Source organism: Gobio gobio, assembly GCF_949357685.1.
Source record: "Gobio gobio genome assembly, chromosome: 20".
Taxonomy (NCBI): Eukaryota; Metazoa; Chordata; class Actinopteri; order Cypriniformes; family Gobionidae; genus Gobio; species Gobio gobio.
In genome coordinates this window covers 18,013,768-18,038,612 of record NC_137113.1, presented here as the reverse complement: position 1 = coordinate 18,038,612, position 24,845 = coordinate 18,013,768, and the positions used below count along the sequence as shown (strand labels likewise).

The 24,845-nt window shown below is 38.8% G+C and overlaps 1 protein-coding gene across 3 annotated transcripts in view; it reads left to right on the top strand.

Moving 5' to 3' along the window:
- ablim1b (actin binding LIM protein 1b) overlaps window positions 1-24,845 on the top strand; it is a 109,356-nt gene that overhangs the window by 29,187 nt on the left and 55,324 nt on the right. For 2 of the 3 annotated variants that reach the window (XM_079846033.1, XM_079846034.1), the window contains one exon: window positions 22,656-22,790. In XM_079846033.1, the coding sequence (XP_079702159.1) occupies window positions 22,656-22,790 (135 nt within the window). Of the gene's footprint in view, window positions 1-227; window positions 477-22,655; window positions 22,791-24,845 lie in introns of those variants that run through there. The other variant, XM_079846035.1, reaches the window with a different exon arrangement.

The following is a 24,845-nucleotide window of genomic DNA, read 5'->3' as shown; positions in this document are numbered from 1 at the left end:
TGCCCGTCGTTCATCTCCTCCATCTCTGTTTGAAGAATTTAAGGTGGTGTCTCAGACTGGGAGGGATTACGGCTGTGGAATCTGCATTTGTCACACACGGCAGCTGCAACCTGGTTATTTCAGAAGAGCCAGGGCAGAGTCCACAAACACACACGGTATGCGTGTGTATGAGGAGGAGGAGGGAGGGGGGGGGGGGTGCTTGAGAAACGAAGACCAAGCCAGCAGTTGCTGAGCGGCTGGTTAGTTTGAGAGTGCAAGCTCTTTTCTGTCCGTTCCTCTGCTGTCATCTCGCCGTTGCCTTGCTCTCTCTCTTTCTCTCTCTCGCTCTTTCTTCCGTCGTCTCCTCACGTTGGGATTCAGTGGGGGAATAAAGCAGGAGAAGCCGAGGAAGAAGGCAGGCAGGAAGAAGCAGCTCTCTCCCTCTGATCCTCCTCATCAGGACACTGAGGAGCCAATGGTCATGGTGAAGGAGAAAGGTAGCATGGCATTGCACAGCACTGGGTGGGGACCAGGAGAGAGAGCTCATGCAGAGGGAGAAAACCAGGCCAGCATGTGGGAGATTTGTGTGCGTGTTGGATGTAGGGACTAGGGAGGGCAGCTTGGTGTTTTAGAAGGATTGCGGTGTATGAAAAGAAAGAGATACTGCAGAAGGGATCATAGTGGTACTAGTGATAAACTGGTATCGGAAGGGTTGATTAACTGGTCGTCCTTTGGCTATTTTGAGATTATCGATAACTGTTCTTGATTGATTTCTCAACAGAAAATAATATTCCGTCTAACATTAGTTTGGAAATCTACCGACACAGTGTTGTCAATGGATAGTTGTGCGTTTTAAATTTGTATATATATATATATATATATATATATAATTTGTAAATTAGGTGTAGAAATCATTGTATAGTGAGCTGTTTCTTATTTAATATAATAAAAAAAAAAAATTGTGTAAAGTAAGTGTAAAAATCAATGGGTACTGCATGTTATACAAGTTAATTTTTAGTATATATTTTGTAAATAATAAAGTAATGCAATGGATAGTGCATGTTTTTTTCAATATTTTTTAAAACCTTTTTTAATTATTTTTAAGTATACATTGTGTATATTAATTGTAAAAAAAAAAATTGTTTACATTTTCTGTATATATTGTGTAAAATCGGTGTAATGTGTAATTGTTTTCTACCATTTAATTTGATTAATTATATTGACATTTCCTTTGCATATCAGCTCTCCAGATATCTCTATTGGCATTGGGCGTTGAAAAACTCATGTCAATCGACCACAAATTGGTGTGAAAATGAGAACACTTTGTTTTTTTATTAGTTCGTGGTTCTAAAGCTTGCAGTTAATTTAACACATGCAATCATAGATAGCAGTCTGTGTGTGTGTTTGTCTTGGGTTGGTACTGATAGCAATTACTTTAGCTCTAAATCACTGCTCAGCATGTGGGCTGCACATTGTGCTGCAGAAACATAATGTGTGTTTATTATTATTCAGAAGACCATTTTATAGACATTTATGCGTTTATGCATCACCGTTTGTGTGGTCCGGCGCATATATATTACACATTCTGACTGTTCGTTTACGCAAGTGCATCAGAATGCATGATGGTGTGAAATGTGTATGAATATGCATAACTGTCTGACTGGTTTGTGCAGGACTTCTGTGCTGAGAATTCTTTGCGAATATTAAGTGGGTGGCAGTAACTTCAGAAGTTTCTGTGTTATCTGATGAGGGAAGCCGCATTATAGCAGGAACATCTGGTGAATCTTAAATGCTTCATTAACATGTTCGCTCAGGACCAAACTTCCCGATTAAAACAATACAGTGAAAACACCCAATATAGGACAGAAAACAGACTGTTATTCAACAAAACAAACTTCAGATGGCACAGTTTCCTCCAGCGATGTTGTGTAATACTATGTAGGAATTTAGCAGGCTATTGAATTATTTACAGAATGCAGGCAATGCACAGTGCGTTCCTGTTTGGGATTTCTCAGGAAAAGGGGTTGTTCCCGAAGAAAGCCCTTGTCACGGCTCAGAGATGGAAGGTGAAGGATGTTTCACACCAAGGGTGTGCGTGTGTTTTGAAAAGTAGATCATGGTTTAGTAAAAGCTAATAGCGGTCTGCGCAGGATGAGGGAGGGGGAGCGAGGGAAAGAGACATGAGAACAGAGAGAGAGACTGAGAGAGAATGAACTCAATAATGCATTTAGCCTATCGCTGTAGCCATGGCAACCGGGCGATGACTGGTCTGTTGCTGAGGCCGTACCCCGTGTGAATCACAGCACAACACACACTGCAAACCCACTTCACACACCTGTATTCACACACAAGCACGTGTATGCTGGTGCATTCATACATGCATGTGTAGAGTCGTTTAAACATTTATTCAGTGCATCACCATACAGGCTAGCTGCCATAAACTAGCATTTTAAATAATACATTAATATTTCTTAAAAATATAATATACATATACTATATATATATATATAGTATGAACTATATATAGTATACTAATTATTATACTATCATACATAACATAATACATTCCATTTCTCATGGCATTCACATTGAGACTTATAATATTATTTAATATTATCCCGCAGTATCATTTGAAAAAATGTTGTTTAATTATTTCAATAATGTAATAATGTTTTTTACATTATTTTATATGCATTAAAATAATTATTATATTAATTAATTGTAATAATGAATAAAATATTAAAAATTATTATTATATTAATTCATTGTAATAATGAATAAAATATTTAACAACATATTTGTATGTTTCTTTTGTAATTTCGCCATTGCAGCACAGCCAGGATAAACAATCAAGTCTTTTTTTATCAGAAAACTGGGAAAAGTCCTATAATTTTGTGTATATATCAACTTTCATTAAAAGTTCCAAACATTATTCTGCTGTATCAGTGGCCAAATCTCAGTCCTCGCTGTGCCACATTAACAAATGATCCATTTCCTCCATGCATGCAACTGAGAAGTATCTGGGCCTGCCTGACACACATTCACACACACATATACACACATCCAAACTCCACTCAACATTTGCTTGCATACTCTCTGTCTCTGTCCTATCAGCGGTTATATGAGAATGCTCAGTTGGACTCACGTCAAAGGCGCATAACTCTGATAACCTTTCCATAAATGGTCACGGAGAGCTTCACATGAATGTAAATGGTACAGTTGGTCTAACAAAATGTTCAATTGTGCTGGGTCCATTACATACTCTGTGCCAGAGGAATGGATATGCCGTTTTTGTAGCCCTGTATTTTAGGACAGGATATTTTAAGATAATTATAGTTAGCCAAAGACAGACAAAAGACATTGTCTCTGAGGACTGTTTCTGACTGCACATATTTATTTCACTACCTATATTAAAGGGCTATAGACCTAGTATTCACACTGTTCGCATAAGCAACGTGTTATTAAAAGGTGAAGCTGCAAGAAGATTTTCAGTGTTTAGCCAGTTTTTTCGCCCACATAATACTCAGATCTCAGATGCTCTATGAACCTATTTATCAACATAAACTTTGGTAATAAAGGCTTTTAAGAAGCAGTATGAAATTGTAGAATAACAAGCATTGATCAACAAAAGACATATGGGAGAGCAGGGCACAACCTAACGCTTTTTGACTTTCTCAGTTTGTGTTAGTATTTATTTTTTCCCACATTAATTTCCCACATGTCTAGTACAATTATGTGGTTTTGTTTCATTAATACAGTGTATACTTTTTTCTTGATTTACCCCGAAAGAATGGAAGTGAAATGTGACAACATGCCCCATAGGTGGGGTACATTGTAACATGACCAAATGACAGCTTATAATCAATTGTTACCTGATATAATCAAATAAATATCCAAGACAAACTAAAATATTTGGTCAATAAAATACAATTATTAACTTTTTCAAATAAAATGTTTAATTATTAAAAATAAACAAATGTTTGAGTTTTGCTATGGTTAAATAAATGTTCAGTGATATCTTCCAAAGATTTTTTTTCTCTAAATAATGTTGATATGGCAACTAGTAAATACACTAAGTTTCGTCATCCTGGCATGTGTGGAAGGTGTTAAACCATGTTTGTAACCCTGCATTAGGTTGTGCCCCGCCCCGTGTGACAGGCGCACACTTTTTATTGACAGCTACAGTTTGGGTGCCATTGTGTGTAAATAACATTTGAATGCAAATGTGATCCAACTCTTCATGCAAATTAGATTTCAGGACAAGCATTTGTAATGATTTTCACTCGCTAATAATCCAGTAATCATTTTGATCATTTATGACCATTATTAAAGAAAAACTCAATAGTGACGAGTGTTGGGCACGTTACTTAAAGGGGTGGTAAAACACATTGTTTTGAAGGCTTGATTGTGTTTGTGGGGTGCACTGTAACATGTGTTCATGCTTCGTTTAAAAAAAAAAAATCATTATTTTTCATATATTTGACATTTATTCTACACTGCTCTGTCCCTCCTTGTAAAACGGTCTGATGCTTTCCGGGTTGTATGAAGCCAGTCCCTCAAAAATACGCAATGGGCTCAGATTGGTTAGCTGGCCCAGTGTGTTGTGATTCGCTAACCGCAGTGTACGTTTGTCGGAAACGTCACGCCCCTTAACTTTACCGGTAGACTGTGATTTGGTCAGTATTAGAAACGATGGCGTCAATAAAACCACACCAATCTGAGCCCGAATCAGACCCAGAACATTTTAGTGAAGATGATCGAGCAGAACCTGTTCAGTCCTAATGAGTAAAGACTGCGGATCTATAGTGATCGCTACTGAATGGCACTGTTACTTTTGTATTTTTAGAACGATTATAGCCAAATATCTGTCGCAAGACTTTCCTTTACTATAGTAGCCAAATCAAACACAGAACCATGTTTAGCATGCCTGTAGATAAATAATACATAAAAGCTCTAATCAAAGAATCATTTACACTAATGCCAAGTTCGCTGTTGAGATTTTAACGTTAGTGTTTGTAACGTTAGGTGTTCGTCGGATAACGTTAAGTATGAATAAGCATTTAACAGACTGGTTTGCAGAACAGTGTTGTCATCTGTTTACTTCCTTGCTACAACCTATTACAGGAAAACACATCGATGAAAAATAAATCAGACTTACAGGTTGTAGCCCGTAAACAGCTTCTGTTTGTAAATCCAGCTTTCAGGTCAAGCCGTTGTGCATATCCTGTATCGCGAACATTGTGAAAGTATTCCTCCGTGAAATGTGCTGCGGGAGGGAGCCCCGCGCGCGTCGTGCATTCACACACTGGCCGCGTTTGTCTCACGCAGCTGACGTTGTGCAAATCCGGTGTTGAACTCGCGAACATTGTGAAAGTTTCCCTCCGTGAGATGTGCTGCGGGAGCCCCGCACGTGCCTGTTCCCTTCTGTCTCATACACACGTGCATATAACATGTTGTATGTTAAACGCTCTGCAACGGACCCCTGTCCCTATGAAGGCTGAACAAAGCAAGTACCCCAGACCTGCAATCCGGATGAAAATAACAGCGTTTCCTCGGCATCGCGGCAACAACACTCCAGCCTAACTATACCACAACAGCGCCGCGATACAAAATGGCGCCCCCGCCCCCCCCCCTATTTAATCTTCTCGGAGGAGGGGTTTATGTAAATATTGAGCCTGTTGATGTCACCAACCCTGGAGGAATGTGTGTAGTCGCCTACTGGCCGTTTGCTGTAGTTCTTAGAAATGGATTTCTTTAAAAGCAAATATCTCCCTTTGCTTTAAACTTTGAACGTTGTAACTTTGCAGATGTTGTTTATGCTAAAGCAGCAACATTACACGCTAGCTAAAGTTAGAATAGTGAAATCGTGGTTTACCACCCCTTTAAAAAAAGTAATTAGTTATAGTTACTAGTTACTTCTTACAAATAGTAACTGAGTTAGTAACTGAGCTACATCATTATAAAAGTAACTAATTACCAGGGAAAGTAACTACTGTTACTTTTTTTTTTTTTTTTCAAAATGTTCAAATATGTCAAATAACTTGGATTCCCCCAATATTAAATATGTTAAATTAATGAATTGGACCCTAAATAGAATAAATTATTATTATAAAACATTGTACATTAATGTACACTATTGTAATGTTGCTGTGGGACAATGTGAGAGACACCTATCAAATTCAATACATTATTGTAAATATTATCAGTAGACCTACTATAGTGTAAATATTGTGTAAATATTATCAGTACTATACTACTCCTTTGGTAGTGGAGCTCACGTTATCACCTGGGTTTTTAGCCACTAATTTTGTGGCGACGTGGAGAGACTCTTTCTTCCTGGGCATAAGTTGCACGTTACATAAACATTCTTACCTTTCACCTCAACGAGGGAAAAGTAGTGCTTATACTTTCAGTTTGCGAAAGCTACCTTTGAAGTCGTTGGACTTGCCATCGCTCTGACTCCTCCTGGTCATTGGTGTGTGTGACTGTGCATATGCGTGTGCGTGTGTGTCATAGGTGTGTGTGTGTGTGAGCTCAACCTATCAACCTCAACCTTGTCTCCCACCCACCTATCATCATTAGTTATGTGTACCACCCCACCCACCCACCAACACGCATGGCTCTCACACACACACACACACACACACACAAACACACCAACCAACCAGAGAAAAAAAAACGTTGCAGGTCCGACTGACAGAGAGCCTGTTCGGATGAAAACCGTTTCATTGAGCTCAATTATAGTAACGCGCATTTTATTCTCAGTAACGCTAACGGCGTTGTAACGGCAGAAACAGTAATTCGTTTGATTACTCTTTACTGAAAATAATAATTCCGTTAGTAACGCCGCTTATCTATAACGACTTTATTACCATCACTGATAGTGACCAAGAAATCACTTTATTTTCTGTTACACTGCATATATTTATTATATTATATTATATTATATTATATTATATTATATTATATTATATTATATTATATTATATTATATTATATTATATTATATTATATTATATTATATTAATTATATTATATTATATTATATTATATTATATTATATTATATTATATTATATTATATTATATTATATTATATTATATTATATTATATTATATTTATTATAGGGTGCTATTCTAGTATCACCAATAAAGAATATTGAAATATAAAAGTTAACATCTGGATAAAATGTCAGTCAATTCCTTTTGTGTCAGTGTGTCCCAACATTTGTTGGATGAATTTGATGTTCTTGGGAAATAGCCTGAAATGTATTTTGATGGCCTTTTAATGTCAGGCAAGTTCAGAATGTCTGAGCACTCTTTGAAAGGGAATCATAGAAAACTATCAACCACTATCGGGCAGATAACAAGAAGTCAGATATCGAGACTAATATGTGCGTGTGTGTCCACATGACTGTCATTATCTCTTGGCTATCATACCTGAGGGTGCAGTACATTAGTCACTGATCTCAGGGGCCCCACAGGCTGTACAGTTATGCTTATCACATTTGCACAAAGGTATGTGTCACAGAGAATTTCCACAGAATTTATATCTTTAATCTTTAATAATAAGAATATCTTGACCTGTCAAATTTGAGAATAAGTTTTATATCCGTTAGAAATATACTGTCTATCTGTTTTGATGGTTAGCATTCGTGTCGTTTAACATATCAGTTTGTTCTTTACCTGGTAGATGTTGTGGTAGAGTGGCTTGAGGACTGAGACCCTAATTAGCATGTTTTTTTTAATTTTTGTGCTTTTTAATTTAATAAAATAAGCCATAAAGAATACTGCAGTGGCCACCATCAATCACACATATAAATGTATAAGTCTGCAGCAGACTTTGTTTTGCTGATTTAATTTTGGGTAAAATAAGTAAATTTAGTCTATGGGGATTGAGTCCCATTACACATAACCCAAAAACCCAGTATATGCCACATTGCTTATTGAAACTATGAGATTATATATAGGCTATATATCGATCTTCATCAGCAAAGGTTTCCACAGCTAATATATAATGAATTATACAGATAATATTGGCAAAATTTGCAATAATTGTGCAGGGCTGTTCTGTATTAATTTCACTTTTATTAAGAATTACTTTTCAGTGTTAGCATTGGACATGTGTAGTTTTCAGTACCTTTTCAGTAGACAAAATTGCAGAAGATGAATGTGACATCACTATGAAATTAACATCTTTCAATATATGTGCTACCTCGGTGTTGCAATATACTGTTTCTTGATTAGCAAGAAACACTTTCTAAGGCATACACTACCTTTCAAAAGTTTGGGGTCCATAAGACTTTTTTTTTTTCAAAAATGAATACTTTTGTTTAGCAAGGACACATTAATCGATCAAAAGTGACAGTAATGGCATTTCTAATGTTACAGAATATTTATATTTCAAATAAATGCTGTACTTTTGAACTTTATATTTATTAAAGAATCCTAAAAAATATATAGTTTTGTTTTCAACTGTGATAATGTTTCTCGAGCACCAAATAGCATATCAGAGTGATTTTTGATGTCATGTGACACTGAGACTGGAGTAATGATGCTGAAAATGTAGGTTTGCCATCACAGAATTAAATTACATTTTGAAATAAATTTAAATAGAATACATTTCTTTTAAATAGAAATAATATTTCACAATATTACTGTTTTTTTTATTTGTATTTTTGACCAAATAAATGCAGCCTTGTTGAACATTCTTTTAAAAACATTAAAAACCGTCTCACCAACCCAAACCAATGAACAATAGTGTATTTTTCTTTTATACACTTCCTGAGAAATCTGTTCTATGTCTATTGTAAACTGAATTTATGGCAGTAGTCATTAGAGACAATATTCATCAGGTGCTTGAAACACTGTTCCGTTTTCTCGCTCCTCCTCTTGACTTTTTTTGTGAGGCTGGACGTGGGCCAGCAATGTGAGGGCTGGTGTGACGATGACTGGAGGGGAGCCAGATGCTCATCACAATACAAATATAATATCAATCCAATACAAAATGATTGTGAGGAATGAGTATTTCACCTTGAATGCATTACCTGTGGCCAATAGCAATCAGTCCACTTCTGTGTATAAAACAAGCTCGCTTTAGTATCCAACCCTGACATGTGCGGATTGACCGGTCGTTTGTACTTGGCCAGAGCACAATAGGTCATCAGGGGTCAAGTATTGAGTTGAGAGGTGAGCTAATACTGCGATTAGTATAGGGGTTGTCGTAAGGTTAAACTCGAAAGTACTAAAAGTAGAGGTGAAACAATCTCTTAGAGGAAAAGAGGTTTAGACCTTTATAGTCTGACTTGAGGAGGAATGTATCAGTTTGTGTAGTTTGGAAATGGCTGCTGGAGGCAGTGATGAGGAATAAAACATTGACTCACTGTTCACACAAACACACACACTCATTCTGAGTCAGAACGCCGGTTCAACTCAAAAAGACACTTTTGCCTCGGGATTGAATAACCCTCTCCAGTTACACAGCCTGTAATAATTCAGTGTTAAATTCTACTTAACACCATCAAAAGCTTTCTAAATGTGTTCATGTGTATCTGTGTGCATTAATGGAGAGATTAAATCACTGCGGGTCAGCGTTTTCATTCGTTTTTGTGCAGCATTAGAGCTAGGTGGCATGACAGAATATACCATGTCAGATTTAGTTATACTGTGGTTGATATATCTGCTACCACATCATAACTTACTGTACTTTGATGTCACAGATATCTGTTGTTGTACAATGACTTTGAATGTGGCTCATCCAATCACACGCCAATAAGAATTAAGAATCAGTTCTGTCTGTTTTTGATAATATTAGTTCTTTAGAACTTTCTATTTAATCAAAGAATCCTGAAAAATAAATGTATCACAATTTCCACAAAATCAGCACTGTTGAACTGTATCTAACATAATAATAAGACATATTTCTTGAGCATCAAATTAGAATGATTTCTGAAGGGTCATGCGACTGGAGTAATGATCAGTCCTTCCAGAAAAATGCAGCTTTTTTTGGTGATTGTTGCGTGCAAAAATCCTTGATTATGCGGCACGTTTTCTTAAAAAATGCGATGGAAAATGCAGGATATTTATGCAATTTTATGCGATGAAATTGCGGGAACTTGCAAAAACTGCGGTTTGATGAAAAATAGAAAAAAAGCACTACATCACAGAAAGGGCTGGGAATATTTAAGTTCTCATCTTGTTTTATTGAAGACCTTAATACACACGTGGCTCAAATTTACAAAACATTGAGTCAAATTGAGTTACAAAAATTTAGTCAAGTTCTGTAGTTTTACAAAAGGAATATGCTACAACTTCTGAAAAAAATGAATAAATAACTTCCTGTTTTACAGAGGTAGCTATACAAAACAGACATTTGAGTGCTTCCAATGCACAATGTGCAATCTCTTAAAGGGTTAGTTCACCCAAAAATGAAAATTCTGTCATTAATTACTTCCCCTCATGTCGTTGGACACCCGTAAGACCTCCGTTCATCTTCGGAACACAAATGAAGATATTTTAGTTGAAATCCGATGGCTCAGAAAGGCCTCTATTGGCACAATGCACGGTACACTCTCACGACCCACAAAAGCTACTAAAGACGTCGTTACAAAGTCCATCTCACTACAGTGGTTCTACAATAACTTTATGAAGCGACAAGAATAGTTTTTGAGCGCAAAAAAAACAAAATAATGGCTTATATAGCGATGACCGATTTCAACCGACAGCATCATGAAGCTTCGAAGCGTTATGAATCAGTGTGTCGATTCATGATTCGGATTGCGTGTCAAACTGCTGAAATACGTGACTTTGACGATCCAAACCGCTGAATCGACTCACTGATTCATAATGCTTCGAAGCTTCATGATGCTGTTTTTTTAAATCGGTCAACACACCGGGAAACTGCTTTGTGCGTTTTTTTGCTGTTATTTTTGTTGGCAAATGGGAATTTGCGTGCTTCATCATGGTTTCACCGATATCTATGGTTTCACCACGGGGTTTGCAGCTTTTCGATGACGTTCACGTCGGGTAATTACGTCACTTCAAAACGTTCACATGGCAATAGGGGGAAATGGCGGCTCTTGTGTGAAGTAAACGAACATTTTTCAACTTTCTGCTAATATATATGACTTTTTTGCAACGAAAATGCGGGGATTATAAAATCATGCTATAGCCCTGCATATTTTGCATGCAGAAATAGGCAATTTACGCGGCGAAAGTGCGGCATATTTGAAAAAATCCGGCCCCCGCATAAATATGCGGACTTTGGCTGATTATGCATTAATTCATGCGATCGCATAATCGCGTTTTTCTGGAGGGACTGAATGATGCTGAAAATTCTGCTTTGTCAGAATAAATTACATTTTAAAATAGACAAATCTTCTATTTGGATATTATTTGTGCATTCAGATTACATTTTTGGTCAAATTAATCTTTTAAAATGCTAATCATGTAGTAACAGTAAATGTAATCTTTACTTTTCATGAATATGAATTTTTCTTATTGTACATTATAATGCTGTGATGTCTAAGTGTGCTTATAACATACCATGAGGGTAATAAAAGCTGTTGTACCTGACACAGAAAAAAATTAGGCAATCACATTTCTGTGTACTTTTTTAAAAATATTGCATCCAACAGTTTATGCAAGGATGGTTTTGTGCACAATTTACATATAAATATGTCTTGCACATGTTTCATGAATGGGGCTCATAGTGTTTGTGTTTCAGGAAGCCTCAGTGTTTAGCTGTGCTGTTCTTCACCACCTGCCCACATTCCCTCACATCTGCGCCGAGCGTGACAGAGGAGAGGTAGCATGCTCTGCCTTTGGCTGAACGCAGAGAACACATACTGTAGCAGAGTCCAAATGCGCCTTTTGTCTGTCTGCTTAATATAGCTACAGTGTGAGCTGTTGTATTAGTTACAGCATATGTCAGGAAACTCTCCTAGTTTAGTCCATCTGCATGATTGAAACAAGAAAACAGTCCATTGTTGGCTTGCCGTTGTCTGTTGACATTGCAGCTTCACTCTGGGGTTCCACCGCACAAGCTCCCGGTGTTATACTGTTGCCGCCCTGGTAGAGCTGGTTGCTATAGCAACAGCTGTCTCAGGGTTGGGTTGGGGGGTCTAGTTTGAGACGGAATCCTGTGCTTCAGGTTCAAGGGCCGGTAGGAACATTCTTGAGCACAAAACCCTGCCAGAATCTTGTCGTTACTGATTAGTGGCTTGCTACACCAACTCTTCCAGACAAAGGGGACATTTTTGTCATGCATGGCGACTTCAGCAGAGAAATAATAAGGGACGCCGTCCATTTCTTTACTTTATACCACATATCGGGGCTCCATACTGTGATTAAAATGACCACAAATGCGACAGAAATAACATCTAGGTGATCAGGAATGTTTTGTGCGTGTTCAAGCTCCAAATCGTTAAGGGGCGATGACACTAAACTTTTCTCTCTATTGAATTCCAAGCTCATGCGAATTTCGCTGCATTCAAAAGTTCAAGTTTGGTGTCAAGTCATATCAAGTAAAGATGAGTGACCAATAGAACAATGATATGTCTTAGCTGAATTAAAAGAATGCAAACTTTAAATGCAGTAAAGTGGTGTGAATTGCATATTTTTAGATTTTGGATGTATTATTATGTTGCACTGTTTTTTACGAAAGATGCTGCAGTGTGTGACGCATGTATCCATAGAACGTGTGAGGCTTATAGGGGCCTTCACACTACACTTTGCCACATGTCTGTTTGTGTTTGGACTTTAGGCTTGTTTGACTTCTTACAGCAATGCGTAGACCGATCGGCGGCTGACTTGAAGTAGTGCATGCCGGTTAGAAATTTTGTCCGACTTGAGGCAGCGCCGATGCCACGTGACTGTGTATGTCAACAAAATGTCGCAAGAGCGATTCGAGAGCAGCCGGCTGGTGCATTTTGCGCAGCTTCTCCAGAGCGACTGCACGTGCTCTGATGACAACACAGCTGTTCCACGATTGGCCGGATTCACTGCATGACAGCGATCACGTGTGTTAATGCTCACGAATCAGTTTTTATAACGGTAAAACCTGTTTTCATATAGTCGCGATGTTATATTGTCATGTTTATCAAAATAAAACTGATAAAAAACGTAGACCCCACTTCATTGATAGTGTAGGCTTATATGTTGAACTTTATTCTTGTGCAAACAGATGCTGTATTAAGCATTACATAAATGAAAATGTCTCTGAAACATTTGTGTATTTGACAAATATTGCATTTATTTCACTTCAGCTGTAATAAAATATGCAAACATAGTGTGAAGCACTGTGAAGTGCGGGAAGCAGAAAGTGTCCGCCTTCACGTCTCCATTTGCAGCTCCTCCCCGATCAGTTTCCCATCACTCCTTTGTTACCATGGTTACCTTCATTATTAGTTAATTCTGTTCAGCTGTGTTTGCTCGTTACCTTGTATGTGTTCCTATATAAGTTGTTCCTTTTCAGTCACTCCTTGTTTGTTCACCGTCTTAGTTAGAGCTGTCTGATTGCTTGTTTGCTGGAAAGACTATTAAACCTGTCATTTTGGATTTATTCTCTTCTTCTGTGTTTGCCTTCCTACAACCACTGTGACACACTTTTCATTCCACTGACTTGCATTCATGCGAATGCGGAAGACCATAAAATCAAGCTCATGTAATCTTTCGGATTTCGCTGTCACACAGTTCAAGTTTGGTGAACTCTGACATGAAACGTGACAAATAGAAGGTTGATATGACCTCTTAGCTGAATTAAAATTGCGCAAACTTTTTGCAGTAAAGTCGAAAAGATGGTATATTTTTTACATTTTGGATTTATTATTATTTGTTATATGTTGAATTTACGTTTTTTTTTAAAAGACACGTCCTGACTGTAGCAGTGTCCGTAGAAATTTTGTGTGTTGGTTCAAAGTCTAGTGTGACCGTGGCTTTAGAGTGTGCAAACCACGCACACCATGCAAGCCTTGATGTCTGATTCAAGATCAAACTACTCTTAGGAATGCTTCTTTTTAAAGGTATCATATGACCGTTCTAAAAAGAACATTATTTTGTGTATTTGGTTTAATGCAATGTGTTTACGTGGTTTTAGGTTAAAAACAGTTTTTTATTTTACACATACTGTACATTATTGTTGCTTCTCTATTGCCCGGCTTTCTGAAATGTGTCGATTTTTACAAAGCTCATCGTTGTGAAAAGCGAGGTGTGCTCTGATTGGCCAGTGACCCAATGCTGTGTGGTTGGCCCGAATACCTTAAGCATGTGACGGAAATGCCACGCTCCTTACAATATTTGGAACATCAGCTCCCAAAGCATTATTGACAGTTTTACACTGTGTCCCAGAGAGACGAGACAAAGACAATATAATGCATTATAATCGAAGAATTTGTTGCATCCATTGGGGACATAATTACTGATTATAGTGACTTATACTGTCTTTTTACGCGTTGTGCTGCAGGGGGCGAACACTATGTAAACATAAAGCCATGTCTGCATTTGTGATCGTAGAACCGACAAACAAGCGCTACACTATACTGCTCAAAACTCGTGTTTGAATAGTCAGTAGCAAATTCTTAAAAAAGTGTTTTTTAAGAAAAACAGAAGCGCCAGACTGTACTTGCAAAGATGGAATTGCCCCTCTTTTTAGAATCAGCATTTGTGCTCAGCCGGCCTGTACTCTCCCAGGTGTTAGAAACAGTCCTCTGAAAAATCCACAGCACACAGTTGAATATTTGGGTTGCACTGTTCTGGAACAGTGTTGTAAATAAAACTTAACCACTGTTTTCTAATTGTGTCCGCTTTTGGAGGGCCAAACAAAGTACTTTGGCTTTCACAACGAAAAACACAGCATCTCCACGAAATGGCAGCAACGATACTACAGCGAGAATAAAGTTACGGCTTCTTTCTTTGCGTATACATTTGGCGGTGTTATGAAACTCTGCCCCCACAGACTGAGGTCGATTTGTGCGGGCGTGTTTGAATCATAGACTGTAAAAAATATGGACGTAGTGTCCGTGACGTCACCCATAGGATTCTGAAGAGCCGTTTTGAAGCTCAAAGTAGGGACGAGCTGGCCGTTGCCATCTTGTCAGCGCGTCATCGTGCGCCACTCCCGGATAATAGAAAATGGACAAAGAGGCGGGACGTGGCTGGAGCTAAGGTGACGCGATGACTAACAGACAGCAGATAAATGGCTATCCACCTGTCACTCAAAGTGGCCACGCCCTTAATTATGCAGGACTTCAAAGCTTTATATAATGTAAACGAATGAGTTATAACCCCCCCCCACAGTTGTCATGAAGGCCAAAATTAGCCGTATAGACCAAAACCACAAATTTTACCAGGCTGTAAACTAGGGCTGTACGATTAATCGAAAAATAACCGAAACCGACATTCAGAACCTCTAACCGACATATTTTTTCCCATGTCGGTTATTTCGGTTTTCACGTGACTCCGCCCCGTCAGTCACATCAAGTGCAGTTTGCAGGCACACAGAGATGCAGGAGCAGTTATCTGTGTGATGCCCAGAATCACTATAGTAGCTGCATGTTTTACACAGTTTATACAGGTCAGTTAATTGCTGTTCTTATAGCCTACGTGCTGACACACACACACACACAGATGGCGCGCGCAAGCCCCGAAGCCGCTTTCAATTTCGTCCTCATAAAGTTTGTCAAGTATGCGTTTAAAGGCTTGCCAGTTTCAACATTTAAAGCGATTGTGCACTATTCAAAAACAACAATACAGAAAACTTATCTGTTCAGTGTTCAGCTTTTTTCTGTGACACATAGAGCCGTGTCGTGTCTCTGACAGCGCGCGCCCTGAAGGCAGACCTCTTTCACCTGCGTCCTCACAAAGCTTTGTCATTTGTATGTGGTTTAAGCCCTGCCAGTTTGAACATTAAAACGAGTTTCGACCATCAGATATGTATTATGTTGAACTAATGCCTGATATATTGTGACAAACGAACACTCAGACAGAAGCTCACACATCACGTTAAGATCGCGCGCAGAAACGCAGTCTCAACGCTGTCCTGTGACTAAAGTAAAGTCACTAAAGTAGCTTAGAAACTCAACCGTTATATGCATACATTTTAATACCTTTGCAGTAAGTACAAACCACAGCTTCACAATGAATAGAGACAGTATGACTAATTCACACACACAATCATTCTCTCATTAATGCATTCAAATAAATGTAATGCAGGCCTATGTGTTAATTTATCTTTATCTGATGTACAACAAGCAGAAATCTGCCCCATAGACAATAACTGCTGAAAGTGAACCGTTTCCTTCAAATATTTTAAATTCACAAAGAAATGCACTTTTTTATCTAAAAAAAAAATTCCACCTTTAATTGTAGAAAATATTTACAGTACAAACCTTATCAGTGAACTTACTCAACCTTATGAGGGCAAAAAAAAAAAAAAGCAAATGAATCGTTCAGTAATTGTAATCGAAGTCAAATGTTCAATTAATCGAGGTTTTTATTTTTGGTCAAATCGTTACAGCCCTACTGTAAACATGTGTTTTTCTGCTGTAAAGTTGAGCATTTTGACATGGGGCTCAATGAGATTCTGCTCCCTTCTGGAGCCTGTCCCTAGCAGCCAGTCAATGAATTGCAATTTATGTCACTTCCGTATTGGCTTCAAGAGAAACTGCAGGAGGTTGCCGCTTGGTTTGAATGAAGCATTTTAGGAAGGTGTGGCTGAGCCTTAAAGGAACACTCTACTTTTTTTGAAAATAGGCTCATTTTCCAACTCCCCTAGAGTTAAACAGTTGAGTTTTACCGTTTTCGAATGCATTCAGCCAATCTCTGGGTCTGGCAGTAACACTTTTAGCATAGCTTAGCATGGATCATTGAATCTGATTAGACCGTTAGCATCTCTCTCAAAAAATAAAACTTGACTCTTCAACCTGCTTGCACAGTGATACTGCTGAGGACTATTTTCAGGCGCTGCGTAATATCATTGCGCCGCTGCACCCATGGTACGGCAGCAAAGTTCCTTGATTATTACGCAGGAATGAGAATATAGTTCCTTATCGGCCTAGAAAATCGCAACTTTTCATTTTTTGTCAATCTTAGTACACGATGTAACAGAAGATTCAAGTTTTAAATAGGAAAAATATTGAAACTCTTTGGTCATTTTTGAGCGAGATGCTAACGGTCTAATCAGATTCAATGATCAATGCTAAGCTATGCTAAAAGTGCTACCGCCAGACCCGGAGATCGGCTGAATGGATTCGAAAAAGGTAAAGCTCAACTGTTTAACTCTAGGGGAGTTAAAAAAAGTGTTCCTTTAACTTTTACAAAGAATGTCTCTTTGGTTTCTAGACTTTGAGCTTTGTAACTCTGCAGATTTTATACATGCACAAACAGCTACATAACACACTAAAGAGAAAGGAAAACAAGAAATCGCATTATATGACCCCTTTAATGTAAGTTCACTTGTGGTTTAACAGTTTGAATCAGTCATTCATTTTTCATTTGTCTGATTCAAAATGTACATTCTTAAAAAAAAATTATAATAATAATTCTAATCATTTAAAAAATCATAATAGTAAAATATTATATAAATGTAATATACAATATACAACACATCTCATAGAAAGCCCCCAGAGTGGTTTAGCTTGTTGAGACACTTTTGGGTGGCATTTTTACATAAGCACGTGGCCTGATAAGAAATGGCGGGTGACGGTGGAAGGGAGATTCTTTTCTGTAAATCTTGCACAAGCCTTTCAAGTGGCCAGCGATTAGATTAGAGAGGCATGCGTTACCTCTCCAATAGGGAAAGAGAGATATAAAGTGGAGAGTTGTCATTCTGGAGAGAGAGAGGAGTGTGTTGGCTCCTGTGATTTTAAGAGTAGTAGTAAATGTCAAAAGGAGGAAGGATAGAGTGAGTAAGAGGAAAGATTCATAGTCACGCTAATGAGAAGCCACTCTGAAAGGTTCAGAGATCTTTTCATTCAAATTAACTTCAGCTTCTGAGTGCCGCCAGGTTTAGAACAGCAGCTTTGAGTGGACAACATCTTGGCCTGATGACCTTGAACAAATATGGCACAGTGACGCCTTAAGTGAAACAGCACGTGTACACAGAGATACTGAGAGAAACCGATTGAAGTATTGTGAGCCTTAGCGCACAGCTCACTCATTATTTCTGTCTGTGGAACGTCTGCTCTCCTTCAGGGCATGTAATTATCAAGATTATAAACAACTAAAGAGTGCACTTGAGTTTTAATGTCTGTTTTATGGTTTAAAGGAATAGTGCACCCAAAAATTAAAATTTTTAAAGGATTTTGGGTGAATCATTTTTTATGCAGTTGTGTCCGCAGGGTAACATGTCAAAAGTTAGTAAACAGGCAAAGCACAAATGACTCATGACCTTCATTATGCAACTGCACCGACTCTAAATGACGTTTGTAATGAGCAGTACAGAAATGTAAACAACATGACTCGTGTGAGAGAGTGTGAGCACCTCTTCGTGTGGCTGTGATAACCACTGCGCGGCAGCCAGCTTGAAACAACAAACTTCCAAACACCTACTAACACTCCTCTCACACCCACGCACTGTGATAGCACCCGAAATGCAGACACTGGCCCGTTGAAACACTTTCTAGCCAGTTGCAAGCATTATGTAATGCAGCCTAGTTGAGGTTCAACCTCATGTTTATTAGTTTGTGCATCTACATGCATATTTATTGCTTTTTAATGAAAGTCAACTATGGAAATTGCAGCAGGGCTTAAATGTAGGAACAGTGCAGCCAATTATCCAAACAATTAAGGTTTCAGTTTTTTTGTAATAGTGCCATTTGTTTTGTCAAATGTGGTTAGACATTACAAACTGTTTAAACTGTTGTAATTTAAATAACGATTTTATTATAATACTCTTAGAGGTTATCAAAATTATTCAGAATATCTTCTTTTGTGTTCTGCAGAAGAAAGAAAGTCATACTGGTTTGAAACGACATGAGGGTGATTAAATGATGCCAGAATTAACATTTTTTGGATGAAATATGCCTTGATATTCTAAACATTTATAGATTTTTATTTATTTTGTCAGTCAAGGTTTCTTGCACTGAAAATTTAAGTAATTTAGTTCCCTTTCAAGGGATCTCCATGCTGTGTCTGATGTCGATGTTACTATGCAACTATTCCAATCCTCATCACTGAGGTGTGGAGGTCCTGGATTAAGCCTTTCTCCTCTCACTTCTCTAGCCCCATGATTTCCAACTCATCCAACTACGCTTCAATCGTGGGGATGAAGGAGCATAACTGTGGGACGATGCCCAGGGTTGTAGAGACGCTGACATGCCATCTCTGCACTGAGGCTACATCGTCCCTCAAGGCCCCCGAACCTGCCCAACAAGCCCTGTAGAACAACATCATCTTTGGTGGGCAAGGCTTATATGGCAGCGGGTCAGGCTGGTGCATGCCTGTACACTATACTCCAGGCATACCAGAGGGGTCAGGCCCAAAGCAATTAAAGAGCTGAAGTCTCTCCAGGCAATCAAGGAGATGGCTTGCAACATTGCCAGCTCTGTGTCAGCTCTGGTGGCTACAGAGAGACATCTATTGTTGAACCTTTCGGGGATTAAAGAGAAAGATAAATCGTTTTACCCGGATGCCCCGCTGTTTCCTCCTGGCCTCTTCGGCGGTGCAGTTTGGTCGTCGCAAGGTTCCAGGAGGCTAAGCGACAGTCAGCGGCATTCCAAAGGTTCATCCCTTGCAGTCCCAGGCCCCAGGGGCTGCTGCCAGGGAGCAGATGCATTCGCTCCTTGGTGATGTGGAAGAAACCTTAGTTTCTGTCCCAGGGATCTTTGGGATCTTTTACTCAATGACTGCAGAGGAGAACTGCATCAGCGGCACCTGTGGCAGGCTGAACTTCTTCAACTAGCGAAGGAAGTACAACCTTTGCTGGGTCTTTTTTGCAATAGAGCAAATTTGATTTTCCCACCTCAGGTCCTGAGAGATGGTGGTGCCCAGGAACCGGAATGACTCCACTGCTGCCACAATGCTGTGGGGGTAATGCTGGGGCGTTTCTCCTAAATTCCACAATCATCTCCACTATTTTGAGCGTGTTCAGCTCCACGTTGTTATGACTGCACCAGACTGCACCTGCCTTTATGAAGACTCGTCACCATTGTGTATGAGGCAGATGACGGTAATGTCGTCTGAGACAGAGGCGGTGTAGTTGTTCATGTACAGGGAGAAGAGCAGTGGGGAGAGCACACATCCCTTGGGGGCGCCAGTGCTGATTGTGCAGGTGTTGGATGTGAATTTCCCCATTCTCACTAGCTAGCCTATCTGTCAGAAAGCTGGTGATCCACTGACGAATACAGCTAGGAACAGAGAGCTGGGTTAACTTAGTCTGGAGGAGTGCTGAGATGATGGTGTTGAAGGATGAGCTGAAGTCCACAAACAGGATCCTTGCATAAGTTCCTGGTTTGTCCAGATGTTGCAGGATATAATGCAGTCCTATTTTGACTGCATCATCCACTGACCTGTTTGCTCACTAAGCAACCAGTTGAGGGTCCAGCAAGGGTCCTGTGATGTCCTTGAGGTAGGCCAACACTAGTTTTTCAAATGACTTCATTACCACAAACATGAGAGCGGCAGATCTGTAGTCATTAATCCAGTGAAATTGGGGTTTTTGGGGATGGGGATGATGGTGGAGTGTTTGAAGCATAAAGGGACTTCACACTGCTCCAGTGATCTGTTGAAGATCTGAGAGATGATGAAGGCCAGCTGGACAGCACAGGTTTTTAGACAGGCTGGTGAGACACCATCTGGACCTGGTGCTATTTACATTTGTAATGTATTTATCATTGTTAATGCATTAACTAATGGTAACAAATGAGAGCTCATTGTAAAGTGTTGCCATGATCTGTGTGTGAGGGAGTTTTGTCAACGTTTTCTAAGAGTAGCGTTAGCATTAGCATTTACAGATTTGTTGAATGTTTATGTGTATGTGATTCCATCACTGGCCAGTTTTCAGTCATGATCCAATTACTAGTTATTTATGTAGTAAAGTTATATAGATTGTAACAGGTTTTATTGTCTTTAAGTAAGCTAGTACACACCATGGGTCTCATTTATAAAACTTTGCGTATAAACCTTACTAAAAGTGTACGTACGCACAAAAGATAGATTTTGCATACGCACAAAAAAATTCAGATTTATAAAACCATGTGTACGTCAGAACCTGTAAAAAAATCCCTTTATAAATCGCAGCCAGCAGAAGATTGTGCGTACGTGCATCTCCACCCCGTCTCCTCCCTGAAATCACCATATATGATTCAAGATTCAAGAGTTTTATTTGTCACATACACAGTTATATACACAATATACAACTGGCAGTGAAATGTAAACAGGTCCGCTCCATGGACAGTGCAAATAACAGTTACAAGAAATTAAATAGAAATAGAATAAAATTAGAATAAAAAGTATTAACATAAGTAGAATTATAAATAAATCAAGTAAAAGATAAAAATAGGAAATAAGATAAAAAAATGGAGCTTACAACGTCTAGTTTTACTATGCATAACCTATAATAAAGTTTATTCATTAATTTCCAAGGGCCAAATGTTATTTTAATTTAAAATATTTTGTTAATTTTAAACCCTTCAACTCAAATTCATGCAGTTTTGCTGATAATGTGAACATATAGGATGTTTAGGCTATTTTAATTTAAACAGATTGGCCTACTTATTTATTGCCGCGTAAATACAATCGTCTGACTCAGAGCGTCACTGACAATGTATTTAAAAAAAGGAAACAAGTTGTATCCTTCAAATACAATGGTATTTTTCATAATTTTGTGAAGATGTCTTTACACTCCGTGTCCGTGCAGCTGTGGTTGTAGGCTAAAGTAAGCTGTTATCATTGGACCTATTCAAACCGTTCGAACACCGAATCCTCCAGTGTCTGTGATATCGAAGTAAGTGTGCATCACTGTTCATCGTTCTCACTAAAACATATTTTGTCATACCATGAGATCTGCAGTTTAGTTTAAAGAGGAATAATTGGAATGAACCTATCCTTGCTGTCATTGCTGTCGCTATTAATGAAACTGGAACATTAATGTAAATGTGTATATCAATATGAAAACTGTTTTAAATTGTTCTTACTTCATTACTTTTTTTAATACATTTTGAATTACGTTTGGATTTTACTAGATGTATAGGCCTATAGCCTAAAAAAATAGGCACAAATAACACTGTTGGATTTAATCTTCATGATAATGTGGATATAACGTATAAAATGGAGTGAAAATTAAATGTCATTCATTCTTATAATCGTTCTTCTCACATTTATTTTCTACAATCTAACTTCAGTTCACAACCTCACCATCTGTGTCGCCACACGCCACAATGTGCGTACACACGGCTCAAAGTTTGCTTAAAGGTGCGCACATTCTCCCGTCAAGTTTGTTTTTTATAGATCACAACCTTTGCGTGGGAACTGACGCATGTACGTTTCCAGCCCCGTTTTGTGCGTACGCACGCTTTATAAATGAGACCCGAGTTGTTTATAAACTTGCTTATGTCGGTTGTGATTTTATTATTTTGGGTTTGAAGCTCATTAAATGAAATAAACCTACCCTCTTTATCAGCATAGGCTGCTTCATTTAAAAGGGAGGTCTTTGCTAACTCACATCCTTGCATTCTTTCACAGTGGCCCATCCTCAGGAATCGCACCATCCACCAGGAAAACTGGTTATCCAGTGCTATAAGTGTGGGGAGCCATGCAAGGGAGAGGTACTCCGGGTGCAGTCCAAGCACTTCCATATAAAATGTTTCACATGCAAAGGTAAGATTTATTTACCACTGTGGCTGTTAAAGTATGAAAACTTTGAAAACTTCAAGAATGACAGATGAGCATAGTAGCACCAAATTCTTTTTAGCCTGAATGTTATTAATGAAAGTAATATAATTACGTTTAGTCATTGCTTCATTCCAATCAAAAATGTGACCAAAGGATGGACGGACAAAGGTGGCTCTGATAAAGCAGATGGCTGTGGGGTTGAGTAAAGAGGAACTCTACTTTATTACCAGATGAATGAAACCAAAGTTAGTCCAAAGCTGTATCACGCCCCCTCTGCAGTAATTTGATTAAATGGGCCACTCACTCTTTGTCCAGTCTTCTCTGGTCTTCTTTGTTTATACCTGCTTTACTGACATCATTTGGCAGGAATGATGGAAAATCTGTGACTGAACTTCTTGGTGAGTCCTTCTTAAAACAATATAGGCAGGAAGTAGATTTAGTTTGTCATCACACATTTTTTTTAGGTCTGTTATGGTTGTGCTTGAAGTTCTGACCGTCTTTATATAGTTAATTTGTATTTGGCTCTTTATTTTCATTCTTTGCGCTCTATATGGATTGACCCTCAGGTCATATAACAGAATGTGAGGTTTATGTGGTGGCGTGTTGCCAGTCTCAAAGAGCAGACAGCTCATTTCCTCCTGGAAACCACAGAGAGAGCTCAATCACTCAATATGCCTTCGTTCACGTGCAAGACAGCACTCGATGTACCAAAGAAAAACGGTCAGTTTCTGCATTCTTAATCAATGTGCAGCACTTCAATATGTGAAACACAGAGGACCTGTTTGTTGATAGATAACTGTCTTCAGCCATTTGAATGTCATTGCCATGGCGACCATAATATCAGGTGTCTGTATCTGGCTGTAAAAACGTTGTATGAGGGGTCTTGACATATTGTCAGTGCATCCATAAGCTCCTGTTCCCAGCTTTGAAAAGCCCTCTGAAGCTGAGATCTCTCCAGGTTTTCTTTTTTAATCTCACCTGAGCAATTTACTCATAGCTCTGCATTAGTTACAGATCGCTGATGCCGCATTAGTCACCTAAAACAAGGGCTATGTCCAAAATCACCCCCTATACCATTAAATAAGGCACTATTTGAGGGGACAGACATTTGTAGTGGTGTCTGAAACCATAGAGGACATTATCGAGTACACTCATTCAATCCCATAATGCATCGCAATAACGAGTGTACAACTGATGTACACTCAATGGCTAGAGACGGTCACGCTGAATGAATTCCCGCGTCTCGCCAGAAGCTGAATCATCCATCCACTTTCCAAACCACTGGTCCAATGTGGGTACAGTGTAATATCATACAGCTATTGTTTCAAAGCTTAGTTACTGCTAAGTTTCAAATTATTTCTAAACAGCAAGCACAAACTATGCAAAAGTGGCAGCACTTCTGGCGCACTTAGTGGCTGAATTCGCTCACTCGTTTTCATTCCCTCCTCCAAGTGGACTTTATGTCACGATTGCGGGTACAGAGAAGAGGCGAGGACTCCAGGGACGAAGAACGGGTGATTTATTGAAATAACAAAATGAAACAAACACAACCAAAATACACACGAGGGGGAAAAACAAACAGACTGTAAAACATACAAGGAACCAAAAGAGCAAAACGCCAGGCAGGGAACAACCGACAGGAAGAAAAGACAACGAACCAGCACAGTACAGCAAACACAAGGAGACTAAGGCCCCGTCCACACGAAGCCAGAGCTTTCCCTATCCGATCTTTTTTTTTTGCTCGTTTCAAGAAATATCTGCGTACACACGAGAGCAATGAAAACGACTCAAAACGATGTAGTATACATGGCAGGCCACTATGTGGCGCTGTAATTTTGCCACAGAACTAAACTAAAAACGGAGAAGAAGAGTTGTGGCTAGAAGGGGTACAGCAATGGTAGGAAGGGAGGCAAAATCTCAATAAAATAACAATAAATATATTTGCTACTTGCCAGATGTGTTTTATTAACGCCTACACCCTAAACCTACCCTTACAATAATGCAAATACAGTAATTAAATGACGCAATATTGATGTGCGC